This window comes from Mirounga leonina, unplaced genomic scaffold, assembly GCF_011800145.1.
Source record: "Mirounga leonina isolate KUSES-001 unplaced genomic scaffold, KU_Mleo_1.0 Mir_195, whole genome shotgun sequence".
NCBI classification, from domain to species: Eukaryota; Metazoa; Chordata; class Mammalia; order Carnivora; family Phocidae; genus Mirounga; species Mirounga leonina.
The window spans coordinates 12,572,693-12,597,966 of NW_023270490.1; the positions used below are offsets into that span (position 1 = coordinate 12,572,693).

Below are 25,274 nucleotides of genomic sequence, written 5' to 3' on the forward strand. Positions count from 1 at the left end.
ATGGCTTGACAGCTCATTTCTTTTTAAAAGATTTTATTTATTTCAGAGAGAGAAAGCGCATGCATGAGTGGGGAGAGGGGCAGAGTGAGAGGGAGAAGCGGACTCGCTGAGCAGGGAGCCCGACGCGGGGCTCGATCCCAGCACCTTGAGATGACCTGAGCCGCAGGCAGACGCTTAAGAGACCGAGCCGCCCAGGTGCCCCGACAGCTCATTTCTTTTATCACTGAATATTGCTCCATTTTCTGGATCTACTGCGGTTTATTTATCTCCCATCACCTACTGAAGGACATCTTGGTTGCTTCCAAGTCTTGGCTATTATGAATAGAGCTGCTACAAACATCTGTGTGCAGTGTTTTTTGTGTGTGTTTAGATGGAAGTTTTCGACTCCTTTGGGTAAATATCAAGGAGTGTGGTTGCAGGATTGTATGGAAAAGTGTGTTTAGCTTGGTAAGAAACCACCAAACTGTCTTCCAAAGTGACTGCGCCATTTTGCATTCCCACCGGCAACCAATGAGAGTTCCTGTTGCTCTCACCCTCACCAGCCTTTGGTGTCAGTGTTCTGGATTTTGCCCATTCTAAGAGGTGTGTAGTCGTTTCTCACTGTTCTCGTTTGCATTTCTCTGGTGACATATGATGTAGAGCATCTTTTCATATGCTCATTTGTCATCTGTATATCTTCTTTGGTGAGGTGTCTCTTAGGGTTTTTGACCCTTTTTTTTTTTTTAAAGATTCTATTCATTTGTCAGGGAGCGCACACAAGCAGTGGGGAGGGGAGAGGGAGAAGCAGACTCCCTGCTGAGCAAGGAGCCCGACGCCAGACTTGATCCCAGGACCCTGGGATCATGACCTGAGCCAAAGGCAGACACTTAACCGACTGAGCCACCCAGACGCCCTGACCCATTTTTTAGTTGGATTGTTTTCTTATTGTTGAGTTTTGATAGTTCTTTGTATGTTTTGGATGTAAGTCTTTTATCAGATAGGCCTTTTCAAGTTTTCAGTCCCAGTCTGTGGCTTGTGTTTTTATTTCCTTGACAGTGTCTTTTTTTTTTTTTTAAAGATTTTATTTATTTATTTGAGAGAGAGAGAATGAGAGAGAGCAAGCACATGAGAAGGGGGAGGGTCAGAGGGAGAAGCAGACTCCCTGCTGAGCAGGGAGCCCGATGCGGGACTCGATCCCGGGACTCCAGGATCATGACCTGAGCCGAAGGCAGTCGCTTAACCAACTGAGCCACCCGGGCGCCCCGACAGTGTCTTTCACAGACAGAAATTTTTTAATTTAATGAAGTCTAGTTTTCTTTCTGTTGTGGATTGTGCCTTTGGTGTTGTATCTAAAAAGTCATCACCAAAGGGTGTAAGGTCTGTGTCTGGTTTTGTTTTTCTGCATGTGGATGTCCAGTGGGTCAGCACCATTTGTGGAAGAGACTGTTCTTGCTCCATTATGTTCCTCTGCTCCTTTGTCAAAGACCAGTTGACTGCATTTCTGGGCTCTGTTCCCCCTCCCTCCCCCCACCAAAGTAAGTTCTCTGCCCAACATGGGGCTTGAACTCACGACTCAGTTCAAGTGTCACATGCTCTAGCAACTGAGCCAGCCGGGCGCCCCTGGGCTCTCTTCTGTTCCACTGATGTACTTGTCTAATTTTTCAACATTACACACTGTCTTGATTACTGTGACTTTGCAGTAAGTCTTAAAGTCAGGTAGTATCAGCCCTCTGACTTTGTTCTTCTGCTTCAGTGTTGTGTTGGCTACTGTGGATCTTTGATTTTCTATATAAGCGTTAGAATCAATTTGTCAATATCCGCAAAAATAGCTTGCTGGATTTTGACTGGGATTGCAGGGACTCTGCAGATGAAGATGGGAAGAATGGACGTCTTAATGATGTTATGTCTTCCTATCCAGGAACATGGACTGTCTCTCCATTCATCTAGTTCTTTGATTTCTTTCATCAGAGTTTTGTAGATCTCCTCATAGAGATCGTGTATGTATTTGTTAGATTAATACATAAGTATTTCACATTTTTAGTGCTAACGTAAATGATACTGTGTGGTTTTTTTGTTTTTTGAAGATTTTATTTATTCATTTGAGACAGAGAGAGAGAGAGAGAACATGAGCAGGGGGAGAGGCAGAGGGAGAGGGAGAAGCAGGCTCCCCGCTGAGCCAGGAGCCTGATGTGGGGCTCAATCCCAGGACCCTGGGACTATGACCTGAGCCGAAGGCAGACGCCCAACCATCTGAGCCACCCAGGTGCCCCGATACTGTGTTTTTAATTTCAGATCCCTTTTGTTTGTTGTTGGTATATAAGAAAATGATTGACTTTTGTATGTCAACCTTGTATCCTACAATCTTGCTAAAATTGTTTTTATGTTGATTCTTTGGATTTTCTACATAGACAGTCACCTATAGACAGAACTTAATCTTTTCCATCCCAGTCTGTGCCACTTTTCTCCTTTTCTTGTCTTGCTGTATTCCCCAGGACCCTCTGCCCATGCTTCATTTGGGGTTTTTTTGTTATTGTTTATCATGGTGATTTTTTTTTTTTAAAGATTTTATTTATTTATTTGAGAAAGAGAGAGAGAGCACATGAGAAGGGGGAGGGTCAGAGGGAGAGGCAGACTCCCTGCTGAGCAGGGAGCCCGATGCGGGACTTGATCCTGGGGCTCCAGGATCGTGACCTGAGCCGAAGGCAGTCGCTTAACCAACTGAGCCACCCAGGCGCCCTATCATGGTGATTTTAAGACTCACAGCTGGAGAGAATGGTATAATGAACTGCTATTTGCATATTTAAAGAAAGTTAGCTGGAATAATCTTTTACGTCGATTTCTAGGTTTCACTCATTTTTAAAAGTTATGTTAAGTTTTTTTTCCTGGGGCTTTTATGATTTCTTTTTTATATATTTATCTTTGTTTTATAGATGTGAAATTCGTTTGTGATCATCACAAACTTGTTTGAGTTCAGGTTTTCCTGCTTTTACAGTTACCATGTCCACTGGTGGTCAGGATCATGGGAGGGGTTCCGGGGGCCTCTGGGCACTTGGTTTTGGGCGTCTTTGACTCTCTGCAATCCACTTGGCTTGGCCTGTCTTGCAGGTGTCTGACTCGGTGAGTGGACAGACGGTTGTTGACCCCAAAGGCTATCTGACGGATTTAAACTCCATGATCCCAACCCACGGAGGGGATATCAAGTGAGTGCTCTGTGGAACTGGTAGGGTGGGGTGGGACTCAGGTTGCCTAGAATATTTTGGATTTTATTTGAAAAACATGCAGCCAAAATAGGATGTGGTTATTCTAAGAAATACACGGTGAAGTAGGTTGATTTTCTACTTATCTCTGTTCATTGTGGATATTTAATGTGTTATGAATAATATTCCAAGTCTATGTGCATGCTGAGCTAGAAAGCACCTTGCTAACAGTGTCCCACACTGCTACTTACATCACCTGGGACCTCAGATTTGACAGTCGCTGCGCGGGTGCCTGCACTCTGGGGCTGGGCACGTCCTCCGCAGTGTGGCGGCTGACCGTGTGCTTGCTCGCCCTCACAGTGACATCAAGAAGGCACGGCTCCTCCTTAAGTCTGTTCGGGAGACTAACCCTCATCACCCTCCAGCCTGGATTGCGTCAGCCCGCCTGGAAGAAGTCACCGGGAAGCTGCAGGTAGCACGAAACCTTATCATGAAGGGGACAGAGATGTGCCCCAAGGTAAGGCCCGAGTTGGGGCATTTTCCTGGAAGGCTGTACGATGCCAGCCCCAGGGGGAGCCTGGGTGTCTGTCGTAGGCAGGAGGGTCGTGTCCCATGCGATGTGAACTGGAGGTAGACTAACCTACCTGCACTGCAGACAGTAGGACAGGCAAGAGAGAAGAGGGGAAAAAGTGGGGAAAGGCTTTTCCTGCTTATTTTCACGTAGAGTGAAGGCCCACCTACGATTAGTTTAATGGCAGGATAACCTTAACAAGAAAGCTAAATTGGTCAGCTTTTCCACTCCACCTAATGTAAGAAACATAAAAATTAATGTAACTCTTAGGAGACTGTTCCAGCACTTTTTTGGGGAGGTAGAGTGACTAGACAAGTTCTTTTTTTTTTTTTTAAGATTTTATTTATTTATTTGAGAGAGAGAATGAGAGAGAGAGCATGACGGGGGGAGGGTCAGAGGGAGAAGCAGACTCCCCGCTGAGCAGGGAGCCCGATGCGGGACTCGATCCCGGGACTCCGGGATCATGACCTGAGCCAAAGGCAGTCGCCCAACCAACTGAGCCACCCAGGCGCCCTAGACAAGTTTTAAAAAGTCCTATGAGAACCTGTAAAGGTCGCTCTCTGTTGTGCAGACTAGGGTGCCCTTGGCAATGAAAGATACCCTCTCTGAATACTTATGCCAGGACCTCAGGCATAAAGGAGAACTCAGGCCGTCGCACAGCCAGCTGCTGATAGGTCTCCGTTTCGTCTCTTGGTTGACCTGTCACCCTGAAGGGCAGACTGTTCTTCGCTCATGCTGCTGTTGTGTGTCTCCCCGACTTGGGGACACAGAGGTGCTGTAGCCACGTTCCCAAGCAGTGACATTACAGGGGTCTCTGGTGCAGGCGTACTTGAGGCCAAGCTGATGGATTTTTGTTTGATTGTAAAGCGTGGGGCCATAGGTCTGGTGAACCCAGCCCTTCCTGTTCCTGAGGCTCCATCTCAGATTCCAGTCTGCATGTACACTTCCTATTCTTTTGTTTTGCCCCTCAGAGTGAAGATGTCTGGCTAGAAGCAGCCAGGTTGCAGCCTGGGGACACAGCCAAAGCTGTGGTAGCCCAAGCTGTCCGTCACCTCCCACAGTCTGTTAGGATTTACATCAGAGCAGCAGAGCTGGAAACAGACATTCGTGCCAAGAAGCGGGTTCTCCGGAAAGGTGAGCCTCCCTGGGAATGCCGTCACCAGCAGGTGCATCTGGGGCTATGGTCTACCTGAAGGAGGTGCTGTCTTTTCTATTCCTGGTGCCCAGGCTCTTGGAGAGCAGACTTTTTGCTGCTTTGCTCAGTTTTTTGGTGGTACTGGCTAAGGAATGGGTAACATTTTGGGGCCTTTTTCTGGGCTGGGTTGTCTCTGCTCCTGGACTGTCTGGGACTGGGAGGCAGTTTCCATTTTGGGTAGGCACTCGGGTTTAGATCCCACTCCTGCCTTTTCCTGTTGTGTGCCCTTGAGTGAAGTGAGCAGTCACTGTGCAGCCCAGGTTTTCCTCATCTGTAAGATGAGAACAGTACTCACTCGGAACCTGCTGCTTAGGGCTCGATGTGGGGGTGTATTTGAAGGGCAGGCCAAGCCAGCCCAAAGCAGGTCTCAGGGTGTTGGTCTTTTCCACCACGAGGAGCCTGATGCCGTGGCAGCATGTCGTTTGGTTTTAAGGTTGAACCGACTGGCTGGTCACAGCAGAGCTGTGCATTAATCGAGCCCCTCCCGTCCCGTGAGGCCCGTGTGAGGTCACGTGACGGCACCTCATCTTCTCACCTGGTGCTCCAAGCAAGGTGGCCTGTGCCGCCAGCTCTTGTCAGTGCATGGTTTGCATGCCGGGGAAGCCAGTTCCATCCGGGTTCACTGCCGAGATGGAGCTTTTTTTTTTTTTTTTAAGATTTTATTTATTTGAGAGAGAGAGAACGAGAGACAGAGAGCAGGAGAGGGAGGAGGGTCAGAGGGAGGAGAAGCAGACTCCCCGCCGAGCAGGGAGCCCGATGCGGGACTCGATCCCAGGACCCTGGGACCATGACCTGAGCCGAAGGCAGACGCTTAACCGACTGAGCCACCCAGGCGCCCGAGATGGAGCTTTTGTAGTGCTTTGTCATTACTGTGGGGTTGGTATGAAGAGCAGCACTTCTCCCTCCCCCACAACTGTGCTTTCGATCTTTGTTCCATAGCAGATGCGAGTCAGAGGCTTGATGTGGAGTAAACCTGTGCAGAGGGCGTATTCTACTTGGACTTGTAGTGCGGGTCAAATAAGGTATATTTTGTGGGATTGAGGCAGTTTTCAGCGAGGTTTACAGCTCTTGTTTCTACGATGTGTGTTTGAGTAAAATGTTAGAGGTGTGTGACATCAGGCCATGCAAGTGTTATCACATACAGTGTCTGTGTTTGATAGAGGCCAGGCGGAGTCCCCCTTGCGTGTGACCGTGACTGTGTGTGCTTGTGTGCATTCAAGTGTGTTTTCCTCTCTTGGGTCTGGTTTCCTGTTTTACTACCCATTAAATACTCAGAGCCACTCTCTTAAAATGAGGCCAGGAACAGAAAGTTAGAAGCTGTCTTGGTTTATAAGAATCAGCTTATCTTGGGGCGCCTGGGGGGGCTCAGTCGGTTGGGCATCCAACTCTTGGTTTTGGCTCAGGTCCTGATCTCGTGGTGGTGGGATCCGGCCCTGCCTCGCGTGGGGTTCTGCACTCAGCGGGAGTCTGCTTCAGATTCATTCTCCCTCTCCCTCCCCCTCTGCCCTTCTCCCCTCTCCCCCTCTCCTCTCTCTCTCTCGAATAGATGAATAAATAAAATCTTAAAAAAAACCAACTTATCTTTTTTCAGCCAGAAAAATAGTTCTTTAATGACAAACACATTAAACTCTGGGTAATTAGCATTATTTATTTGGGAAAGCTCTCCTGAATCTCGCCTGCCACAATCTCGTGATGAATGGTCAGAATGTCTTTGTGGCCACTCCTTTTTCACCACCAGATAACCTGGGTTCATTTCCAGCTGGCTTCAGATTTGGAGAGGGGAGTGGGGCATGGAGGTGGGGCCTGCAGGGCCTGCAGGGCAGTGTTGAGTGATGGCTTTTCCAGGATGTCCTGGATCTCTAGGGCAATGGCTGTCCTGGCTCTGCTTCTCTCAGAGAGCTGTGCTAAGGTAGAAAGAACACTGAGTCCCCAAGCCGGCCTCTGCCCCTGCTCCCTGGTCTTAGTCCTGGCCTACCCCCATCCTTAGACTACTTCCAAAAACAGCATTCTTTTTTCAGGTGCCGCTTCATTTAGTTCTTGGTGAAAATCAAGATGACAGCTACTTCCATCAGTGACTTAGGACACCCTGCCAGCCCTTAGTCGCTGGCATGTGAGCTCTGGGTCTTAGTTGGATGCAGCTGACTTCTTAGTCCTTTGTGTTGAGCTTGGAATGCTAGTCTGACACCTGAAGAGGCCGAGTGACCTTGAGTGTGATACTTGACCTCTGAGCTGCGGTGTCCTTGTCTGTAAGGGCACATGTGGGCCTGTGGCTGGGCCATTGGCTGCTTCCTGTCAGTTCAGCTCACCATGATAGGTGTGAAGCTCTATGTTACTCTGTAATTAATACAGTCCTATAAAAGTGAGGTTACCTTGCCCTGAAACCCTATATTGTGGTGCATAAAGCACAGCAGCTTCCCGTGGCTGTCACTGTTGGGTCACCATGAGCACAGGGATAGCACCGGAGTGTCCTCCCTGCAGAGCCAGAGCTGGAGGTCATGTTGGCCTCTGTGTGAGCCCATCCTCTGCTGGCAGGTATATCTAGTTCAGTCTGGTCTTTTCCCATCTGGGCTGCCCCTTATACACCGGCTGGGTGTGGCCTCTCAAGGTAGCCTTACAGCATGGTCGCTGTCTCTGGGAAGACCCTTGGTAGGAGCTGGACCAGCTGGCAGCAGTTGGCTTTGGCTTTATTTGTCTGGATTGCTGATGGGACGCCACTGGAGGATTTCCCACTGTCTCCCAAAAAGTGAAGACACAGGTTCCTTGGTGTCATACCCATCTCTGGGTGAAGTTAGTGACTTCAGTCCCATCTGGAAGTTCTGTGTGCTAGAGGTTGAATTGTGAAGTTCACTTCCACTGATACCCAGTGTAATAGGGAGAAGGAAGGCAGAGGCAGAGTAGTCAACGTGCATCTGCAGAAGCAGCAGGAGAATGGGTGTAGTTCTGTGTCCTTGTTTCTCTGGCTGGTTACTGGGCTGCTAGCACCTTACCTGATCAGGGTTCTTCACCTGGACCGGTGACTCAAACTGTTATTTCTGAAGGGGCTAAAGCCTCGGTGGTCTTGCTTTCTTGGGCTGCTGTACTCCCATGAACTAACTCTGGAAATGGGAATACTGAGCCAGTCCTTAGGACTCTGGGCTCTTGTCCCCCAGGACACTGGCAGCTCAGTCTCACCTTGGACGTCAGGGCTCCTCTCTGCAGCCAGGCCTGGTGCGCTGGCATCAGAAGGTGGAGAGATGCGTGCCTGCACCGGCGCTCAGCGTGGGGCAGCTGTGGTCATGCGCCTCGGTGGGCCCGTCTTCCCTTGGGCGGAGACTCCTGACAGCAGAGCTCACAGGTTGAGGTGGGAACCGGGCTGTCCCAGTGGGACCTTCAGTCGCTTGGATGTCACTCCTTTTTCTAGACCTATGTGTTTTGGCTATGTGAGAACCACCACTGTAGTTTGGTGGTTGGTTTTTTTTTTTGGCATCCTGTAAGGTCAAGGCCTGTTGCTTTGGGGTGTTTCTCCCAGCCAGTGTTCTGAATGCTCCGTAGTGTCCCACGGTTCTGCCAGGCCTTGGCTCCGAAAGGCGGGGGTGTGGTAAGGCCAGGGTATCCCGTGGCCTGACCCCTTTGCTGCATGTCTTTTGCTGTGAGGTAAGTTTCTTGAACACATGATGAGTGTGTGGTGCTGGCATCCAGCTCTGTGGACGGTGGTGCTGGCAGAGTTCTGTAGGCAGGGAAGGCACATCCAACAGTGAGAGCCAATCCTTGCCCCTCCGGATGGACTGAGTCCAGGATATCGGCCTAGTCCAGGGGCTGACAAGGGAATGGTTCTCTGGGAAGGGACTCGGCACAGTGGTGGGCTCAGTGGTGGGCTCAGTGGCATCATCAGGTCACCCTTGGGAGAGATTCTGTGAACCCCGAATGCCCTGTGTGATCCTGCTCCGTGTACACAGCCCCATGGAGCAGGTGGGGGCCGTGCGCCCCCTGAGGCCTGCCGACTGCTTCTGCCGATGAGGGAGGCTCAGCATGTCGCATCCTGGCTTCCTCCAGGTGTCCTAGGTGGCCCCAGTCTGTGCCCTGATTCCATGCGAGAAACTTTGTGGGTCTGCAGATTCTGCACTGTTAATATTAGGTCTGTTTTCCACCCGCTTGGCCCTTGTGTTTCCGAGGAACAAGAACCCCTTTGGGATCTGCCTTAGAGGTGCTCTGGCTTCCTGCTGGTGACCCGAGCTGTGCTGTTCTCTGTCAGCCCACCCTTGCCAGGGGCTGACTAGGGCCCTGGCCTCGCTCTCCCCTAATACTCACACCTCAGAGCTCTGTGTTTATCCGCCTTCTTTGGGGGGCTTTTTGGTAAATTGCATATGAAGAAAGGGCTCTGTTGCTTAAACAAAGGTTTGGAAGTTTCTGGACTGCACAAACTGGTAGCTTTTTCTGGGAGTCTATCCCCCTTCCCTGATGTCCCTCCGTGTGCTGGCTGCCTGTGGGCCACCAAAGGAGCCCACCTGCTCCAGAACCCGTGAGGCTCAGCTGCTGTGATCATGATGTCACCACACAGTGTGGCTCAGGGGCCAGGAAGGAGCTCACGCCCAGCCAGCCCTCTGATGCACACCAACCTGGAGAGACATGTGTCCCAGGGCCGCTTCTGTTTTCTTTTCCCTTGACTTCTGCACACTCACCCACAACCTGCCTGGCCGAGCCCTTCATGCGAAGGTGATTTTCCTCTTGTGGTTGCCTGGCTTTGTTTTATAATGTTGATTTTCAAGACTGAATGGGAGCAGAGACCATGCACAGCCCCCTGTGCCACCTTCAGTCGTCTGCTGTGGCTCAGCCTTGCTTGTGATTCAGGATGCTCCACCTTGGTCTTGGTTGCGTCTGCCCCAGACTTGAGAGGCCCCGCATAAGGGGCAGGTGTATGATCCTGGCCTGCCCCCGAGGGAGAAGTCTTCTGACCCTGCTGGCAGCAGCATTCTTTGGGACATGAGCATTCTGCTTTTGCTTCTGCTTTTCTGTGACCTGGTTTCTTGTTTGACCTTTCCAAGCCCTTGAACATGTTCCAAACTCTGTTCGCTTGTGGAAGGCGGCCGTTGAGCTGGAGGAGCCTGAAGATGCTCGAATCATGCTCAGCCGAGCTGTGGAGTGCTGCCCCACCAGTGTGGAGGTGAGTCCGCCGGGCTTGGCCTGCGTTCAAGTACAGCGGCGGGAAGTGGCATCAGCTGAGCATTGACCCCAGATTTCTGGGACTGTGAGGCAGCGTGAAGTCACAGGAGGCCACCTTGTACTGCAGCTGCCAGGCAGAGTGGCCAGCCTGGCCATGGCCCGTCGCGCTCCTGATGCAAGTGCGGAACAGGAACTTAGCTGGTCTCTGGCCACTCCAGAGAGTTCTGTGTGCAGCACTCTTTTTCAGGGCCCAGGCCTAATTCAGCTCAGTGTTCGTAAATGGGACCTGAACAGTGGAGGGTGATAGAAAATACTGATCGATCTTTCTCTCAGCCCAGCATGAGCTTGGCTCATTGCCTCAAAGCTAGTTGGATGTCTTTAGTTTCAAACATTCTGGTTCACAACATTCTGTGCAATGATTTTTAGTCTTGGTTTTTTGATATCCAATATGTCCTTAATTATCTTAAGGGTATTGTGAAATTCTCCAAGCAAAATTAATCTTAATTTATTTATGTAAAAGTAAATAGAGCCCATACACATCTTTGGTGATGAAATGTTGCAGAATCAACAGCCAGGGTGTGAGAACCCCAGAAGGCTGAACACCGGTGTGTCCTTTGTGAAGTCAGCAGTCACGTCCTGCTCATCCTCTGTCCAACACCTGGAATGAGTCTGACATACTGTGTACATTTAACTGGTGTTTGAAACGTGTGACTGAGAATTTGTCGACGTCTCACGTTAACCAGAGTCACTAAGTCAGAAACATAACTGAACAGTTATCAGATCAGGTGAAAATGTTGTACACATCTGTGGGTTCTGTTTAAAGGATCCTTGAGAGCTGTTAGAAAGAATTTAGTGGAGGGGCGCCTGGGTGGTTCAGTTGGTTAATCATCCGAGTCTTGGTTTCAGCTCAGGTCATGATCTCAGGGTCGTGAGATCGAGCCCCACATCGGGCTCTGTGCTCAGCGTGGAGTCTGCTGCAGATTTTTTCCTTCTCATTCTGCCCCTCCCACCCCGCTTTCTTTCTTGCTGTCTCTCAAATAAATAAATAAGATCTAAAAAAAAGAAGGGAAGGAGGGGAAGGAAGGGAGAACTTTGTGGAAGTGTTGCAGCCCGATGAGGTTGGCTCACCATTTGACCTGGCAGGGTGTGCTGAGTACCGTCCTCTTGTTTGCTGGTATTCTCTCCACACAGCTCTGGCTTGCTCTGGCACGGCTAGAGACCTATGAAAATGCCCGCAAGGTCTTGAATAAGGCGCGTGAGAACATCCCTACAGACCGGCACATCTGGATCACGGCTGCCAAGCTGGAGGAAGCCAATGGGAACACACAGATGGTAGAGAAGATCATTGACCGAGCCATCACCTCACTGCGGGCCAATGGCGTGGAGATCAACCGCGAGCAGTGGATCCAGGTGAGGTCAGCAGGTAGGACTCCCCGCTGCGAGCAGGCGTCAGTGTCTGCTTTAAAAATGCACGTTGGAGTTCTCATAGGGTAGGGGCTGCTGGATGGTACCTGAGGGTTTTCATGCTGGCAGGGGAAGCAGGCATGTGTGGCCTTCCCTTATGCGATTGTGACATAGGTTTTTATAGAGTTGACACTTTGAGTATGTACGTCTTGGGGCTGGATACTCTGAAGAACTTTCTGTGTATGGACACTGGTGAGTAGTACTGATTTGCAAGTAGAAATAATACTACATAAGGAGAATGATTGCTCCGTGGCTAGTGAAGTCTCTGAAGATCCTCTGACCCAGCCTCCAGGCCGGGCGACCTCTCCTGCCTTCCACTTCCATGTGAGCTCTCTGGGCGTGGGCCCCCCATCTCCTGGGGGGCCCTGTCCTAAGTGTAGTCAGCGTAGGGGAAAGCGCTTCTTCACAGTGATCTGCTCCATTCCACCACAAAGGGCCCTAGAGAGCAAGGCTCCTTGCTTCACCTACTGCCCCTTGGCACTGGAAGATGGCCTCAGGCCTCCTGTGCCCTCCCTTCTCCTGCTCCTGCTGCCACACTTCTGATCACCATTCTCAGAACAGCCCCCGAGCTGAACTGTCCCCAGTGTGGCCAAGAGGGCCTCAAGTGGTGCTGTACTATTTCTGGGGTCCCTCGGATCAGTGCCCCTACTCTTCCTCACATGGGTATTAAGCCATGTGGCCCCTTTCTGTGTTTGGGCAATTTTTTTTTTTTTTTCAATCCTGAATGCAAGGCCTTGTGTGTCCCTCTAAAATTTAATCACTGAGATTCAGTCCCTTTATTTCTTTGGTGTTTTTAGCCATGTTGTTACAGTTCTGATGCCTCATCCCTTTGTGCAGATCCACTTGTCCAGCCAGTGTCTTCTTCCCTGTGCCTGAGGGACTGTAATGTTTCTTTCAGTGCAGGTCTGACGGTAGATTCTTCTAGCTCTTACACGGCTGCAAACAGTTTGTATTTCACCTTTTTAAAGATTTTATTTATTTATTTGAGAGAGAGAGGGAGAGCACAGAGGGAGAGGGAGAAGCCGACTCCCGCTGAGCGGGGAGCCCGATGCAGGGCTCGATCCCAGGACCCTGGGATCATGACCTGAGCTGAGGCAGACACTTAACGACTGAGCCACCCAGGGGCCCCCAATCTTCTCCTTTTAAAATTGGGTTGTATGTCTTTATTATTGCTCACTTATTTTCCATTTTTTACTATCAAGTTGAGTTGTGAGGGTTTTTATGTATATATTCTGTCTGTAAGTCCCTTTTCAGCTTATATGATTTGCAAATATTTGCTCCCATTTTGTGGGTCAGCTTTTCACTTTCCTGATTGTATTGCTTATAGCACAAATGTTTGTAATTTTTGTAGAGTCCAGCTTATCCTTTTTTTCTTTTTTGTTGCTCATGCTTTAGGTGTCATATCTAAGGATCCTTCCCTAGCCCAAGGCCATGGAGATTTGCTCCTGTGTTTTCTAAGATTTTTATTGTCTAAGCTCTTATATCTAGGTCTGTGTATCTAGTTTTTGTATGTGGTGTGAGGGAAGGGTTTCACTTCACTCTTGTGCACATGCGTGGTTTTGGTGCTGTTGTAGGAGCCAGTGGTCATCAGTGTCCAAGGTTATTTCTGGACTCAGTCCTGTCCCCTAGACTGGATGTCCTGACGCCAGCACTGTGGTCCTGAGACTGCTGTGGTCTGTAGAAAGCTTTGAAGTCAGGAAGTGTGAGTCCTCCTCCTTTGTTGTTCACAAGATCAGCTGTGCTTGCTTCTTTGTGTTTCCATATGAATTTTAGGATCAATTTACTAGTTTCTGCAAAAAAGAAACTTGGACTGTCTATGATTTTGATGGGGATCCCTTGGGACCTGCAGATTGCTTTGCAGACTGTTGCCATCCTGACAGTATTAAGCCGTCTGATCCATGAATATGGGATGTCTTTCCATTTATTTATTTAGGTCTTCAGTTTTTTTCAACAATATTTCTTTGTATTAATATTGCACTTCTTTTGTTTTATTCCAAGGTATTTTATTATTTTTGATGTTATTATAAGTGGAATTTTAATATCATTTTCAGGTAGTTCATTGTTGGTGTATAGAAATACAGTTCATTTCTGAATATTGAGCTTGTGTTATATGACCTTGATGAAATTTAAATCATAATAGATTTCGTGGATTCTCTAGGATTTTCTGGTTATGGGGTTTTGCCATCTGCCTATTATAATCTTACCCCCCCCCCCCCTGCCTTTCTGAATGCCTTTTTATTTCTTGTCTAGTTGCCCTGGTTAGAACCTCTAGTGAAGTGTTGACTAGAAATGGGGAGAGCCAACATCTTTGTCTTGTTCCTGATCTTAGGGGAAAGTATCTCGTTGAATATGGTGTTAGTGCTGTAGCTCATTGGTGCTCTGATCATGTTTTAAAGACTAATTCTTTTTCTCTCACCATTTTATTTTGGATCACTTCTGTGGCTTTGTCCCCAAAGTCTATTCTTCTATAACATCTGATCTGCCTTTTATCTCATCTAGGGCGTTTTCTACCTCAGATCTTGTCATTTTTCATTTCTAGGAATTTAATTTTGGTCTTTGAAAAATGTCTCTCATGGGGTGCCTGGGTGGCTCAGTCAGCTGAGTGTCCTACTCTTGGTTTCAGCTCAGGTCATGATCTTAGGTCCTGGGTTCGAGCCTTGCATTGGGCTCTGCGCTCGGCGCGGAGTCTGCTTGAGATTTTCTCTCTCCCTCTCCCTCTGCCCCTCCTTCCGCTCACGCGCTCTTGCTCATGCTCTCTCTCTCTAAAATGAACACATCTTTAAAAAAAACTGTCTTTCACTTTAATGTGAAATGTTAGATTTTCTGCTGCCTCTACCTGATATTTTGAATACATGGAACACAGTGATAACAATTGATTTAGTGTCCTTGTCTCCTAACTCTGACGTCTTTGTCAGTTTGGGATTGATTTTGATAGCTACGTTTCCTTTCGTTTCAAGTTGCATTTTTTTGTTTCTTTGCATAACTGTTGCCAGATATTGTGAATTTCCCTTGCTGGGTGCTGGTATTGTAGTGTTCCTGTAAATATTCTAGACTTCCCTGTTGGGGTGCAGCGCTTTACTGGAGGCACTTGGCCCCTTTGGCTCTTGCTTTGCTAGGTCGGACCCGGCAGTGGTGGATGTGGGACAGTTTAGAGCTAATTGTCCTATGGAGGTAAGATCTTTCTTTGCACTCCGCCCAGTGACCTGTTTCTCCTGGGGGTTTCCAGTCAGGCCAGTGGAAACAAGCACTGTTCCTGGTCCCCTGTGAGCTCCGAGGATTGCTCTGATCCTTTCGGATGGTTCTTTCCAAACACTCATGCTGTGTTTGGTGCTCAGTGAAGACTCTCAGGTGACCCTCTGCAGAGCACAACGCCAGGGTTCTCTCTCTGTGCTGCACTTTTCCTCTCTGGTGCTTGGTCCTGTGTACTGGATGCTCCTTGATCTCCTAGGGCTCGGCTCTGCCTCCACTGGCCCTGCCTGGGTCCCCCTCCCTGCACCGTGGCCTGGAAAGTCTCCACACAGTGAGCTGGACCGACGTGGGGTTCCCTTTGACTGTTTCTGCATCTCAGTCATCACACCCCTTGGTTACCCACCGTGTTCCATGTATTCAAAACATCCTCCGTTTCATGGTCGTCATCTGGGTTTGTGGTTGTCTCGGGAGCAGGGGATTCCGGCTGGGTCAGCAATGTCTCTCCGGTCCTCTGAGGGCTTTTGGAGGCTGATGGTGCACCTGCCAGGGCTTGCTGCTCCAGCTCTCTGAGTGCCTCCTCGGTCTCCTTTGAGCCCTGGGAACTGTGTTGCACACAGTGGAGCTGAGAATCCTGCGCTCCCAGAAACGCCCACCGGTCAATTCCCATTCCTTATCCCCCCTTTGGGACACACTTGCTTGGCAACAGCGAGTCCATTTCTTCTGCTGTCTGTGTTTCCATCTTGTCAGGACGGATGATTGCAAGAGGTGACGGTGTCCTCTCCCCTTGCTGGTTCTCACACCAGCCTCCTACAGACTCTTCATTGAGACACTGCCAGTGTGCAAAAAAGTATAGCATGAGCTAGAATTTTTAAAACTTTCCTCAGATTTCGCGTTTTGCTTCTACTTCCGCTAGAACGTAATGAAAAGGGTCTGAATGTACATTAGTTTTACTTCAGTCATATTAGGGTTGATACATACTTTCTGTGTGTGTGTGGTGTCCCGCGAAGTGTTACGACTTTCAGGTGTTTTGCCTCCTGAGCAAGTCACCATTTATTGAGCACCCACTGTGTATCAGACTCTGCTAAATGCATTTTACCCTTGCTTCTTACTTCCCATTTCCCATCGTTGTGGAGCCCAGTCTGGGCCCTGAACCCACGGCCCTGCTGCAGACAGGATCCTCCATGGCAGGTCCTGCTCAGCCCGCTTGCGCCCTTGAACCATGTCTGCATGTTTTCCTTTTGTCTCGCTGGTGCCTCTTCTTCTGCCTCCTTTGCTGGTTCTCTTTCTCCTCTTGTAATCTAAATCCCTTGGTGGTTTGGCCCTCAGCCCTTTTTTGAGACTTCTCTGTGCTTCTGTGGTGATCTCATCTTCCCACATTGTCAGGAATGTAGCTTCCACGCCAGGAACCCCCAAATGTGGACTTTGCTCTGGGCGCTCCCCACGTCCTGGATCACTCCCCTCCTGCCCTGCATCCCCCTGGGACACATGACAGCACCACAGCCTGATGTGTCCGGGATGCATCTCCTGCTTTCCACACAAAATCTACCAGTCCGGCCTGGCTCACCTCGGCGAGCAGTTTGAGTCTGTCTTCCCATCTATCCCTGGTCCAGGTACTCCTTGTCAACCAGCTGTGTCCATCCTCGGCCAGACACAGCCTCTCCTGGACGTGGCAGTGACTCCTGATGTATATCCCGCTGATGCTCCATCCAGCAGTCAGGGCAGTCCGTTTATTTTTTTATTTTTTTCAAAGATCTTATTTATTTGAGAGAGAGAGATCACATGCACACCAGCAGCGGGGAGTGGCAGGCAGAGGCAGAGGGGCAAGCAGGCTTCCCGCTGAGCATGGAGCCTGACACGGGACTCGATCCCAGGACCCTGGGATCATGACGTGAGCCGAAGGCAGACGCTTAACCGGCTGAGCCACCCAGGCGTCCCTGGGGCGGCCCTTTTAAAATAAGATTGATGGGGCGCCTGGGTGGCTCAGCGGGTCCCGTGTCAGGCACCATGCTCAGCGGGGAGCCTGCTTGTCCCTCTGCCTCTGCCTGCCGTTCCCCCCTGCTTGTGCTTTCTCCCTCTCTCTCTCAAATAAATAAATAAAATCTTTAAAAAAAAAAATGAAATAAATAAAAAATAAAATAAGATTGATTATATGACTCATTTTCTGGTTTAAAAGTCTCCGGGTGCCTTCCTGCCACACTGCAGTAGAACCCAGAGCTCTTGCGGTCAGCATGTCCAGCATGTCTCCTGCACCCTGTTGCCCTGACCACTTATCATAAGTCTCTTCTCAGTAGAGAGAAGAGGGTGGTTTCTACCCTTTTCTCTTGCAAAGAGTGCTATAAAAGTGTCCCAGTATGTAGGTTGTTTTGCACGTATGGAAACGTATTTGTAAGATGGATTACTTAAAGTAGAATTGCTGGGTCAATAGATACACTTTTTATTTTGATGGAGAACTTGAAATTGCCCTCTGGGGGTTTGTCCCTTCGTGCTCCTCAGACGTGTGCAAGTGTCAATGTCCCCACCTTTGCTATACAAGTGTGTTGGCACATGTTCTGATGTTACTGATCTGATGTGTAAAATGTACTTACAAAAAATAAGAATGGCTTCTTTTCCGATGTTTAAAAGTCCCTTGTAGTTTTGTTTTCTGGAGAACTGTGTGTTTATGTCCTTTGCTCAATTGCATTTTGGTCCTTCCCTAATTGGCATGCAAGAGACTTCAGTGACGCATTTCTGCGTCTCAGCTGTCGAACCATGACTGTCTTTTCTTTGCACATCCTGAGATCTGCTTCCTAAAGTCCAGTGCTTTCCTGGGGTCCACCTGCCCACCTGCCTGACGGGACAGCCTTGTGGTGGGTCCTTCCTCTGGGTTTCTTTCTTACCTTCTGTGTGCCAGGCTCCTCCACTCCCATCCCCCGTCTGTTTTGGTTAGAATATGTCTTTCTTTTGTCCATTTTGAATCCTGCGTTCAGACCAATGGATACAAATGTTTGTGAACTTGTCTTGATTCCTGTTACTTGGGAAGTTTCTTTTGTGTAGGAACCTCTTACAGCCACTGAGTTGCTATAGTACTTTGTACACAGTAGGTGCTTATGTAATGTTTGTTGAGTGCATAGATGTGGCTTTGTTAAGTCCTTAGGTATTTGTCTAGCATGTATCTGCTTGGTGGCAGGGATGGGTACACCCGTGAACGAGCAGACCCAGTTGGGTGGGCTGTGGTGGGGCCCGGCAGGCATCAGAACCGTGGTGCGCCCCCCACCTGCAGTGCAGAGGCTCTCTCAGTCCTCATCCCATAGGAATAGTGTGCCCCCTGTCAGGCACCTGCAGCTCTGAACTGTAGTTTTATGTCCCTCTTTCAGGATGCCGAGGAGTGTGACAAGGCTGGGAGTGTGGCCACCTGCCAGGCTGTGATGCGTGCTGTGATTGGCATTGGGATTGAGGAGGAAGATCGGAAGCACACGTGGATGGAAGATGCTGACAGTGTAAGTCCAGCCCAAGGGCCTGGAGTCCATCTGTGGGGGACTAGGCTGCTGTGAGTCTGGCACAGAGGCCTGGAGTCTCCGTCCGTGGGGGCCTAGGCTGCTGTTGGAAAGTGTTTTTGATCTGCTGATTTTTGAACATAGTTGTAAGGAATCCAGTTTTCTCTTCACCCGGGTTTACCTGGGGAGCTACTCTTTGCATACCTCCTGATCTGCAGCGGTCTGGGTGAGCTGATTCTGTGCTGTGGACCAGAAGCCAGTACAGAGTGGGAGCCCACAGAGCTCTCTCAGCTGTTTCCCTCTCCACATCGGGGGCTTTCCCCACCCCCTGTGGTTTCTCTTATAAATTGCAGTTCAGAGAATAGTTTGCATACAAAGCTTTTGCCTACTTTGAGATTATTTCCTTAGAATAGGCTTCCAGAGAAGAGAGCATGGGGTCAAAATCGATACATATTTTAGGTATTTAATGCCTTAATTGTGGCCCTTTTTTTTTTTACCTTGTTATTTTGAAATAATTTTAGATTTATAGTAGAGTCGCAGAACTGTACAAAGAATTCTTACCATGCCCTTCACCCAGACTCCCCCACATTCAACCACTTCGCCACATCTGCCTTCTCATTCTCCATTTATACTCAACAAACCCACATCTCTTACTCTGAATATGTGAGAGTATGCTGCAGAGGGGGTGGCCCCTTTCCTCTAAGTGCTTCAGTGTGTGTTTCCTTAAAAGAGGACGTTTTCCTACACGATCTCAGCATAGCTACCAGAATCAGGAAATCATGTTGGTACTGTACTGTTATGTAATTTGCAGACCTTCCCCAAATGTCACCCATCGCCTCCCTAAGTGTCCTGTTAGCAGAAGGAAAAGCCCAGCTGAGCGATGATGCAGTAGCCTCCCAGGGTGACATCGTCAGGCCCCCGCGGCCCTGATATCTGCAGGAGGGCTTTGGTCTGTCTTTGTTTCTCATGAGGCTGACTGTTGTCAGGACAGGCCAGTGACTTTGTGGGGCCCCGTTGATTCAGGTCTCCGTGATGTTTCTGTACCATGGGGTTTGAGGTTCTGCATCTTTGCGGGACGTTGGGTCCTCCTGGCAGGTTGTGTTGGTAGGTTTAGGTGCCCGTTCAACTCTGACCAGCTCAAGTGGCATTTCCACTGGAAGGTTATTCTTGTTCTTTATAATTAATAAGTGTTTTATGGGGCGGCACTCTGAGACTAAACATCCTGTTTCTTGTCAAACTTTGACCTAGTAGTTTGCAGGTCCGTTAATGAGGTTTTGGGCCTGTATCAGTTACTACTGTGGTATTTGCCAAACAGCGCTTTTCTAAGATCGTTTCTTCTGCGTGGTATTAGAGCTTATCAGCTGGAATTCTACAGTAATGAAGAGCTTTCCTCTGTCACTTATTCACGTGGGTATTTGCTTCCTTACGTTAGCAGAGACTAGGGATCCCTGCTCTGTTCTGTGAGTCTGTGGCGCCTGCTGGCCTCCCCTGTGTGGAGCCTCACAGAACCTCCTCTCGAAGGCCGCGTGTGCCCTGAGTCAGACCACAGGTGCTGGCCGCACCATCCGTTTCCAGGGGCCTGTGGCCTTGTGCACAGTGAATATGCTCTTGGTTCTTTTTTTTTTTTAAGATTTTATTTATTTGGGCGCCTGAGTGGCTCAGTCGTTAAGCGTCTGCCTTCGGCTCAGGTCATGATCTCAGGGTCCTGGGATCGAGTCCCACATCGGGTTCCCTCCTCGGCGGGAAGCCTGCTCTCCCTCTCCCACTCCCGCTGCTTATGTTCCTGCTCTCGCTATCTCTGTCTCTGTCAAATAAATAAATAAAATCTTTAAAAAAAAATTTATTTATTTACTTGACAGAGAGAGACAGAGAGGGAACACAAGCAGGGGGAGTGGGAGAGGGAGAAGCAGGCTTCCCGCCGAGCAGGGAGCCCGACGTGGGGCTCGATCCTGAGCCGAAGGCAGCCGCTTAACCGACTGAGCCACCCAGGCCCCCCATACTCTTGGTTCTTTAGGGGGACCAGACGCAGGCCAACCGTGATGATTTTTAAAAGCTTTTCGTGACGTGGACACACAGGTATAACAAATATGCTCAGTCTCTGTATTGGAAGAAGTCTCCTAAATACGTAAAAGAATCCCAGTTCCTGGTTGTTGAGCTCCTTTTTATTCTAGATGTGGGGTTAAACACCTCGCTTCTTTTTATTTTCCTTGTCTTTGACAGCACTGGAGGCCCTGGGAGTCAGGGGTGGAGGACATTGCCCTATGGATAGCGGATTGTGAGAGCAGAAACCCGCAAGCTGTTGCAGATCTTCTCTCTCTTTGTTGCCTCTTCCAAGTGTACCAGAGCGAGCACGGCTGTCTGTCACAGAGCTGTGCACTTCTGGAGGAAGAGCTGGAGTCTCTGTGCTTAGAAGCACAGAGTGTTTTCCTGATACTCCCACTGCTCGGAGACTGGCCCAGGTCACCCACACCTGAGACCCTGGGCAGGCTCTCCCGTGATCCTGGGGGGCCGTGTTAACTGTCCTCAGGACCTTGGTCAGAAGTCACAGAGAGGGGTACAGACCAGTTCGTATGGGGTCTAATCCTCACTTTTCCAGATGCTGCTGGTCAGGACACGCCTGAGGCAGGGCCCTTCCTGGTTTCTGTGGTGGTTGAGTCAGATTGAGGCCATGTGACCAAGGAGGAACCCAGTCTGCACAAGGAGGTCTTAGCTGCGTCCCTGCTCTTTCGACTCCTCCACACCCATTTCCACGCTGGTGGTCTTTGAACAGCAGGAGGCTTGCTAGCGGTTCTCTTAGAGAATGCGACTGTCAATCTGGGAAGTGGCCTCAGGAGGCCCAGATGCTGTGAGGCTGCCTGTCTAGTTCTGTCCGTGCCATTTCGATGATCACTCTTGCAAAACTTTGTTTCTGACACACTGCTAGTGGCTTTTCACTTACCTCAAGATACACAACTTCTTCCGGTATGAGCGTGGTTCCCGAGTCTGCAGCATGTGGGAGAGCCGCAGGTTTTCTTGGGCAGTCCGAGTGTGCCGTGTGCTGGCCTTTATCCTGTGTGAGGCTCCGTGAGAACAGCTCTCAGCCTGTCCCAGTGAGTGTCCCTGGATGTCGTGACCATCTAGAGACGTTCTCACCATCAATAGTGACTGGTTTTCTTGTGTTGCTTGATGCTAACCGGGGAATAAAATCATTCTTGAGTGAGGAAAACAGCATCTGAAGAGAATAACATGTGTTTATGGTAGGTCTGTTTGAGTGGACTGGTTCTTTCTTTTTTAAGCTGCATTTTTTATTGTGGTAAAATACATATATCCTGCGGCACCTGAGTGGCTGAGTCGGTTGGGAGTCTGCCTTCGGCTCAGGTCATGATCCCAGGACCCTGGGGTCGAGTCTCGCATCAGGCTCCTTGCTCAGCGGGGAGTCTGCTTCTCTCTCTCCCTCTGTCCCCCCACTCGTTCGCTCTGTCTCCCAAATACATAAATAAAATCTTTAAAAAAAAATACACATACCCTCAAAGTTGCCTTTCCAAACACTTGGAAGGCTGTGACTCAGTGCATCCAGTGCATCCACGTGTTGTGCAGTCAGCCCCACCGCCTGACTCCAGAGCTGCTCCATCCCTCACGCCGGAACCCACACCCGTTCACACTCGATGCGTTGGTGATTGCTTTCTCTTCTTTGTATTCACCTGTGTTTTCAGATTGCTAATGAGTGTATCTTTGTAATGGAGAGTGTGTAGTACACCTAATTTTTTTTTTTTAAAGATTTTATTTATTTATTTCAGAGAGAGAATGAGAAAGAGAGCACATGAGAGGGGGGAGGGTCAGAGGGAGAAACAGACTCCCCGCCGAGCAGGGAGCCCGATGCGGGACTCGATCCAGGGCCTCCAGGATCATGACCTGAGCCGAAGGCAGTCGCTTAACCGACTGAGCCACCCAGGCGCCCAGTACACCTAATTTTTAAGAAGGAACCCGTATGTGCGGTGTGTGGGCGCAGCGTGCCTGCCTCACTTAGCCGTGGCTGGTGGCTGCCGTTCGTCTGCACCAGTTCCTGCTGTTTGTTGAGGGCCAGCACGCAGCCCCAGGCCCTGTGTGCTTCATGTCCCTGTGCTCCAGGGCTTCCCTCTCCTGGACTCTTTCTCACTGGGTCATCCTGTTGAGTGATTCTGAGCAGAGGCCATCCCGCCTCCTGCTCTGGTGCCGTGCTGGGCTGCCCGCTCTCACGCCTGTCTCTCTGCTCTAGTGTGTGGCCCATAACGCCCTGGAGTGTGCACGCGCCATCTATGCCTACGCCCTGCAAGTGTTCCCCAGCAAGAAGAGCGTGTGGCTGCGAGCCGCGTACTTCGAGAAGAACCACGGCACCAGGTACGTGGTTGGGCCCCAGGTGCGGGGGTCGTTCTCCACCCCTGTGTGCGCATCGACCCTCTGACTCCAGGTTGGGCAGAGCTGAATTTAAACCTCACATCCCCACAGGTGGGCGAGGGCCTACATTTGAGATCCAGTTCTCTGTGATGTGGGGCGGAGGCGTCTACAGCATTCGCGTGATCTGTCTTGATGGCTCCTTCTGCCGTAAGGTCGTCACTGCTTTATAGCGGAGAGACTGAGATGCCGAGGGTGTCTCTGCAGCAGAGCCCGCAGCTGGGCCGGTGGACGCCTGGTGGCCCGAGGGTGCCTGGGCGAGGCAGGGGCCTGAGGCCCCACCGCTGTGCGGGACTGGCTTTAGCAGTGTCTGGCCCAGGCAGGCATGGTTTTCATTTAAGCTGTGCTGACTCTGGGTTTGGGCTAGTTTTGTGCTCTGAGGAGGTCCTTGACGGTTTTCTCTAATTGTATTCTTTAATTGAAAAAACCTTTTGGGTCTGCCTTATTGGCTGTAACTGCTGATTAAATTAGGTGTTGCAATTTCTGGTGTTCAGGGGGTGCCTCTCCGGGGCGTCAGGCCCATGTTGCTGTGTGCACCCTCAGCCCGGGTCCTCCGCTGTTCTTCCCTGTGCTAGGGTGAGGCGAGGGGGGCAGGCCCTGCTGATTTCTGCAGGGCTTCTGCTGGGAGCACCCCGAGGCTCTGTTTCTCTCCTGGCGTTGCTGAATCTCAGTCTGGTCAGGGTGTCTGTCCATGTGTGTTGCTGAGGCTCCTGTCTCCTCCCCACTCACGCCGTCTGGTTTGGTGTTTGGGAATTAACTCACTGGGGATGCTTTGAGATGACTGCTGGCTCACCTGTGACGGTCCGGGTCCGGAGCAGGGCCTCTCCTGGCGGCTGCGGTTTGTGGGTGTGCTTCACTGACACCACTGCCCTGGGTCCCTGGTCTCGGGGCAGTTCCCTCCCCGTCTCTGGCACCCTTCCCATCCAGCTGACTCATGGAATGGAACGGCCAGAGGAGGTAGGGCGCTCTCGATCTGGGGTCCTGGTTCTCCTGTTGTCTGGGAAGCATGGTGTGCTCTCTCGGGCTTCACTCCACACAGAGCGAGTCCTTCGTCTTGCTGTCGAGGCCCAAAGAAGTCATCTGTGCCAGGAGCTGCAGCAGAGGGCTGGTGGCCACATGAGGGTTGGGGGCTTTGTACCTGCCACCCAGGCTGGCGGGATTCTTGCTCAGTAGTGACGAGAATAATTCGTTTCCAATAAGACAATTTCTTTGGATACCGAAGAATAGGTTCTGGGTCATAATCTTTATCGGCGGATCTGTGGTTACAGATGAAAAGAGGTCTCCTGTCACCCAGACCGTGAAGTTATCATTCCCCTCAGGACACACGGCCATAAAAGGGCCCCTGAGAAGTCCCTCCATCAGGCTTAGCCCCGTAACAATGCCTTGCTTTGTAGCACCCTCTTCAGTAGTTGATTTTAGAACCTGTATGAAGAGAAAAGATTTCCCCACACTCTCCCCGTTGTAAAACCTGGTAAATCATTTATAGCACCGAACTTTGGAGCAGTAACTGTCTTTTCAGCACCCACGCTGAGGCTGTGAGCACCCTGCATGCTCTGGTGGTGACTGTGGCCCCCTGTCTTCCAGGGAGTCCCTGGAAGCGCTGCTGCAGAGGGCCGTGGCCCATTGCCCCAAAGCGGAGGTTCTGTGGCTTATGGGCGCCAAGTCCAAGTGGCTGGCAGGGGACGTGCCTGCAGCGAGGAGCATCCTGGCTCTGGCCTTCCAGGTGGGTTGAGGGGTCAGCGGGGCTGCAGGGGGCGTGTGCACTTGAACCCCGGTCCAGTGCCTGTTGGGGACTGAGGGCTCCAGAGTGCATGTGCCCTCAGGCCCTCCCCCTGCTCATTGAGGGGAGCTGACCTAAGAGAGGGCATGTGTGTGATCAGGATGCGCCGAACTTGGGGTGCTTTACAGGCAGCTGGGGGCCTGAGGGGTTCCAGGAGTGGGAGAATGGCTGGCTGGTGGACCTGCCTTGTGGTCATGGCCACTCACTGTAACCACAGGCCACATGTTCCAGAGCACAGAACATAGGGCCAACAGGCGACATTCCCCAGCAGTTGCCAGACACCGTTTCCCCACATGAGAGCACAGTGACAACCTCTTTCCTCTGTGGAAATTCGAATGTCAGCCCCTGCACTCTGCACGTGGGCCACCGGCTACAGCCAGGCCTCATAGGTGGGTGGAGTCGCACCCGGCCAGGCTGACGACGGCTGACGTCATGAGCTGGGCCGTATGAGTGTTAGAAGTTTGCAGCATACTTAATTTTGTGAAATTTTCATTCCAGGGGAGTTAACGTACAGTGTTATGTTCGTCTTAGGAAGTGTGCGACATAGCGATTCAACACTTGCATGGGTTACTCAGTGCTCACGGCATAGGTTGTTTTTTTTTTGTTTTTTTTTCCATTGGACAGAGAGGGAACACAAGCAGGGGGAGTGGGAGAGGGAGAAGCAGGCCTCCCGCGGGGCTCGATCCCAGGACCCCGGGATCATGACCTGAGCCGAAGGCAGTCGCTTAACCGACTGAGCCACCCAGGCGCCCCAGCGTAGGTTTCTATACACTGTTGAGTGCAGCATAAATGTCAGTCTGCTGTTGTAGCCCTGACGAGCATAACAATAAAGTCTGTCCTTCTTGAGTAAATGCCACGAGAGGGATTGTATCTGGCC

The 25,274-nt window shown here is 50.4% G+C and overlaps 1 protein-coding gene across 1 annotated transcript in view; it reads left to right on the forward strand.

Annotated features, from left to right (window-relative positions):
* Positions 1 to 25,274, forward strand: part of PRPF6 (pre-mRNA processing factor 6) — a 45,563-nt gene that overhangs the window by 13,293 nt on the left and 6,996 nt on the right. Inside the window, exons 7-14 of the mRNA XM_035025619.1 lie at positions 3,085 to 3,179; positions 3,537 to 3,693; positions 4,719 to 4,881; positions 9,964 to 10,082; positions 11,273 to 11,491; positions 18,088 to 18,210; positions 22,442 to 22,563; positions 24,202 to 24,340. Of these exons, the coding sequence (XP_034881510.1) occupies positions 3,085 to 3,179; positions 3,537 to 3,693; positions 4,719 to 4,881; positions 9,964 to 10,082; positions 11,273 to 11,491; positions 18,088 to 18,210; positions 22,442 to 22,563; positions 24,202 to 24,340 (1,137 nt within the window). The remainder of the gene's footprint in view (positions 1 to 3,084; positions 3,180 to 3,536; positions 3,694 to 4,718; positions 4,882 to 9,963; positions 10,083 to 11,272; positions 11,492 to 18,087; positions 18,211 to 22,441; positions 22,564 to 24,201; positions 24,341 to 25,274) is intronic.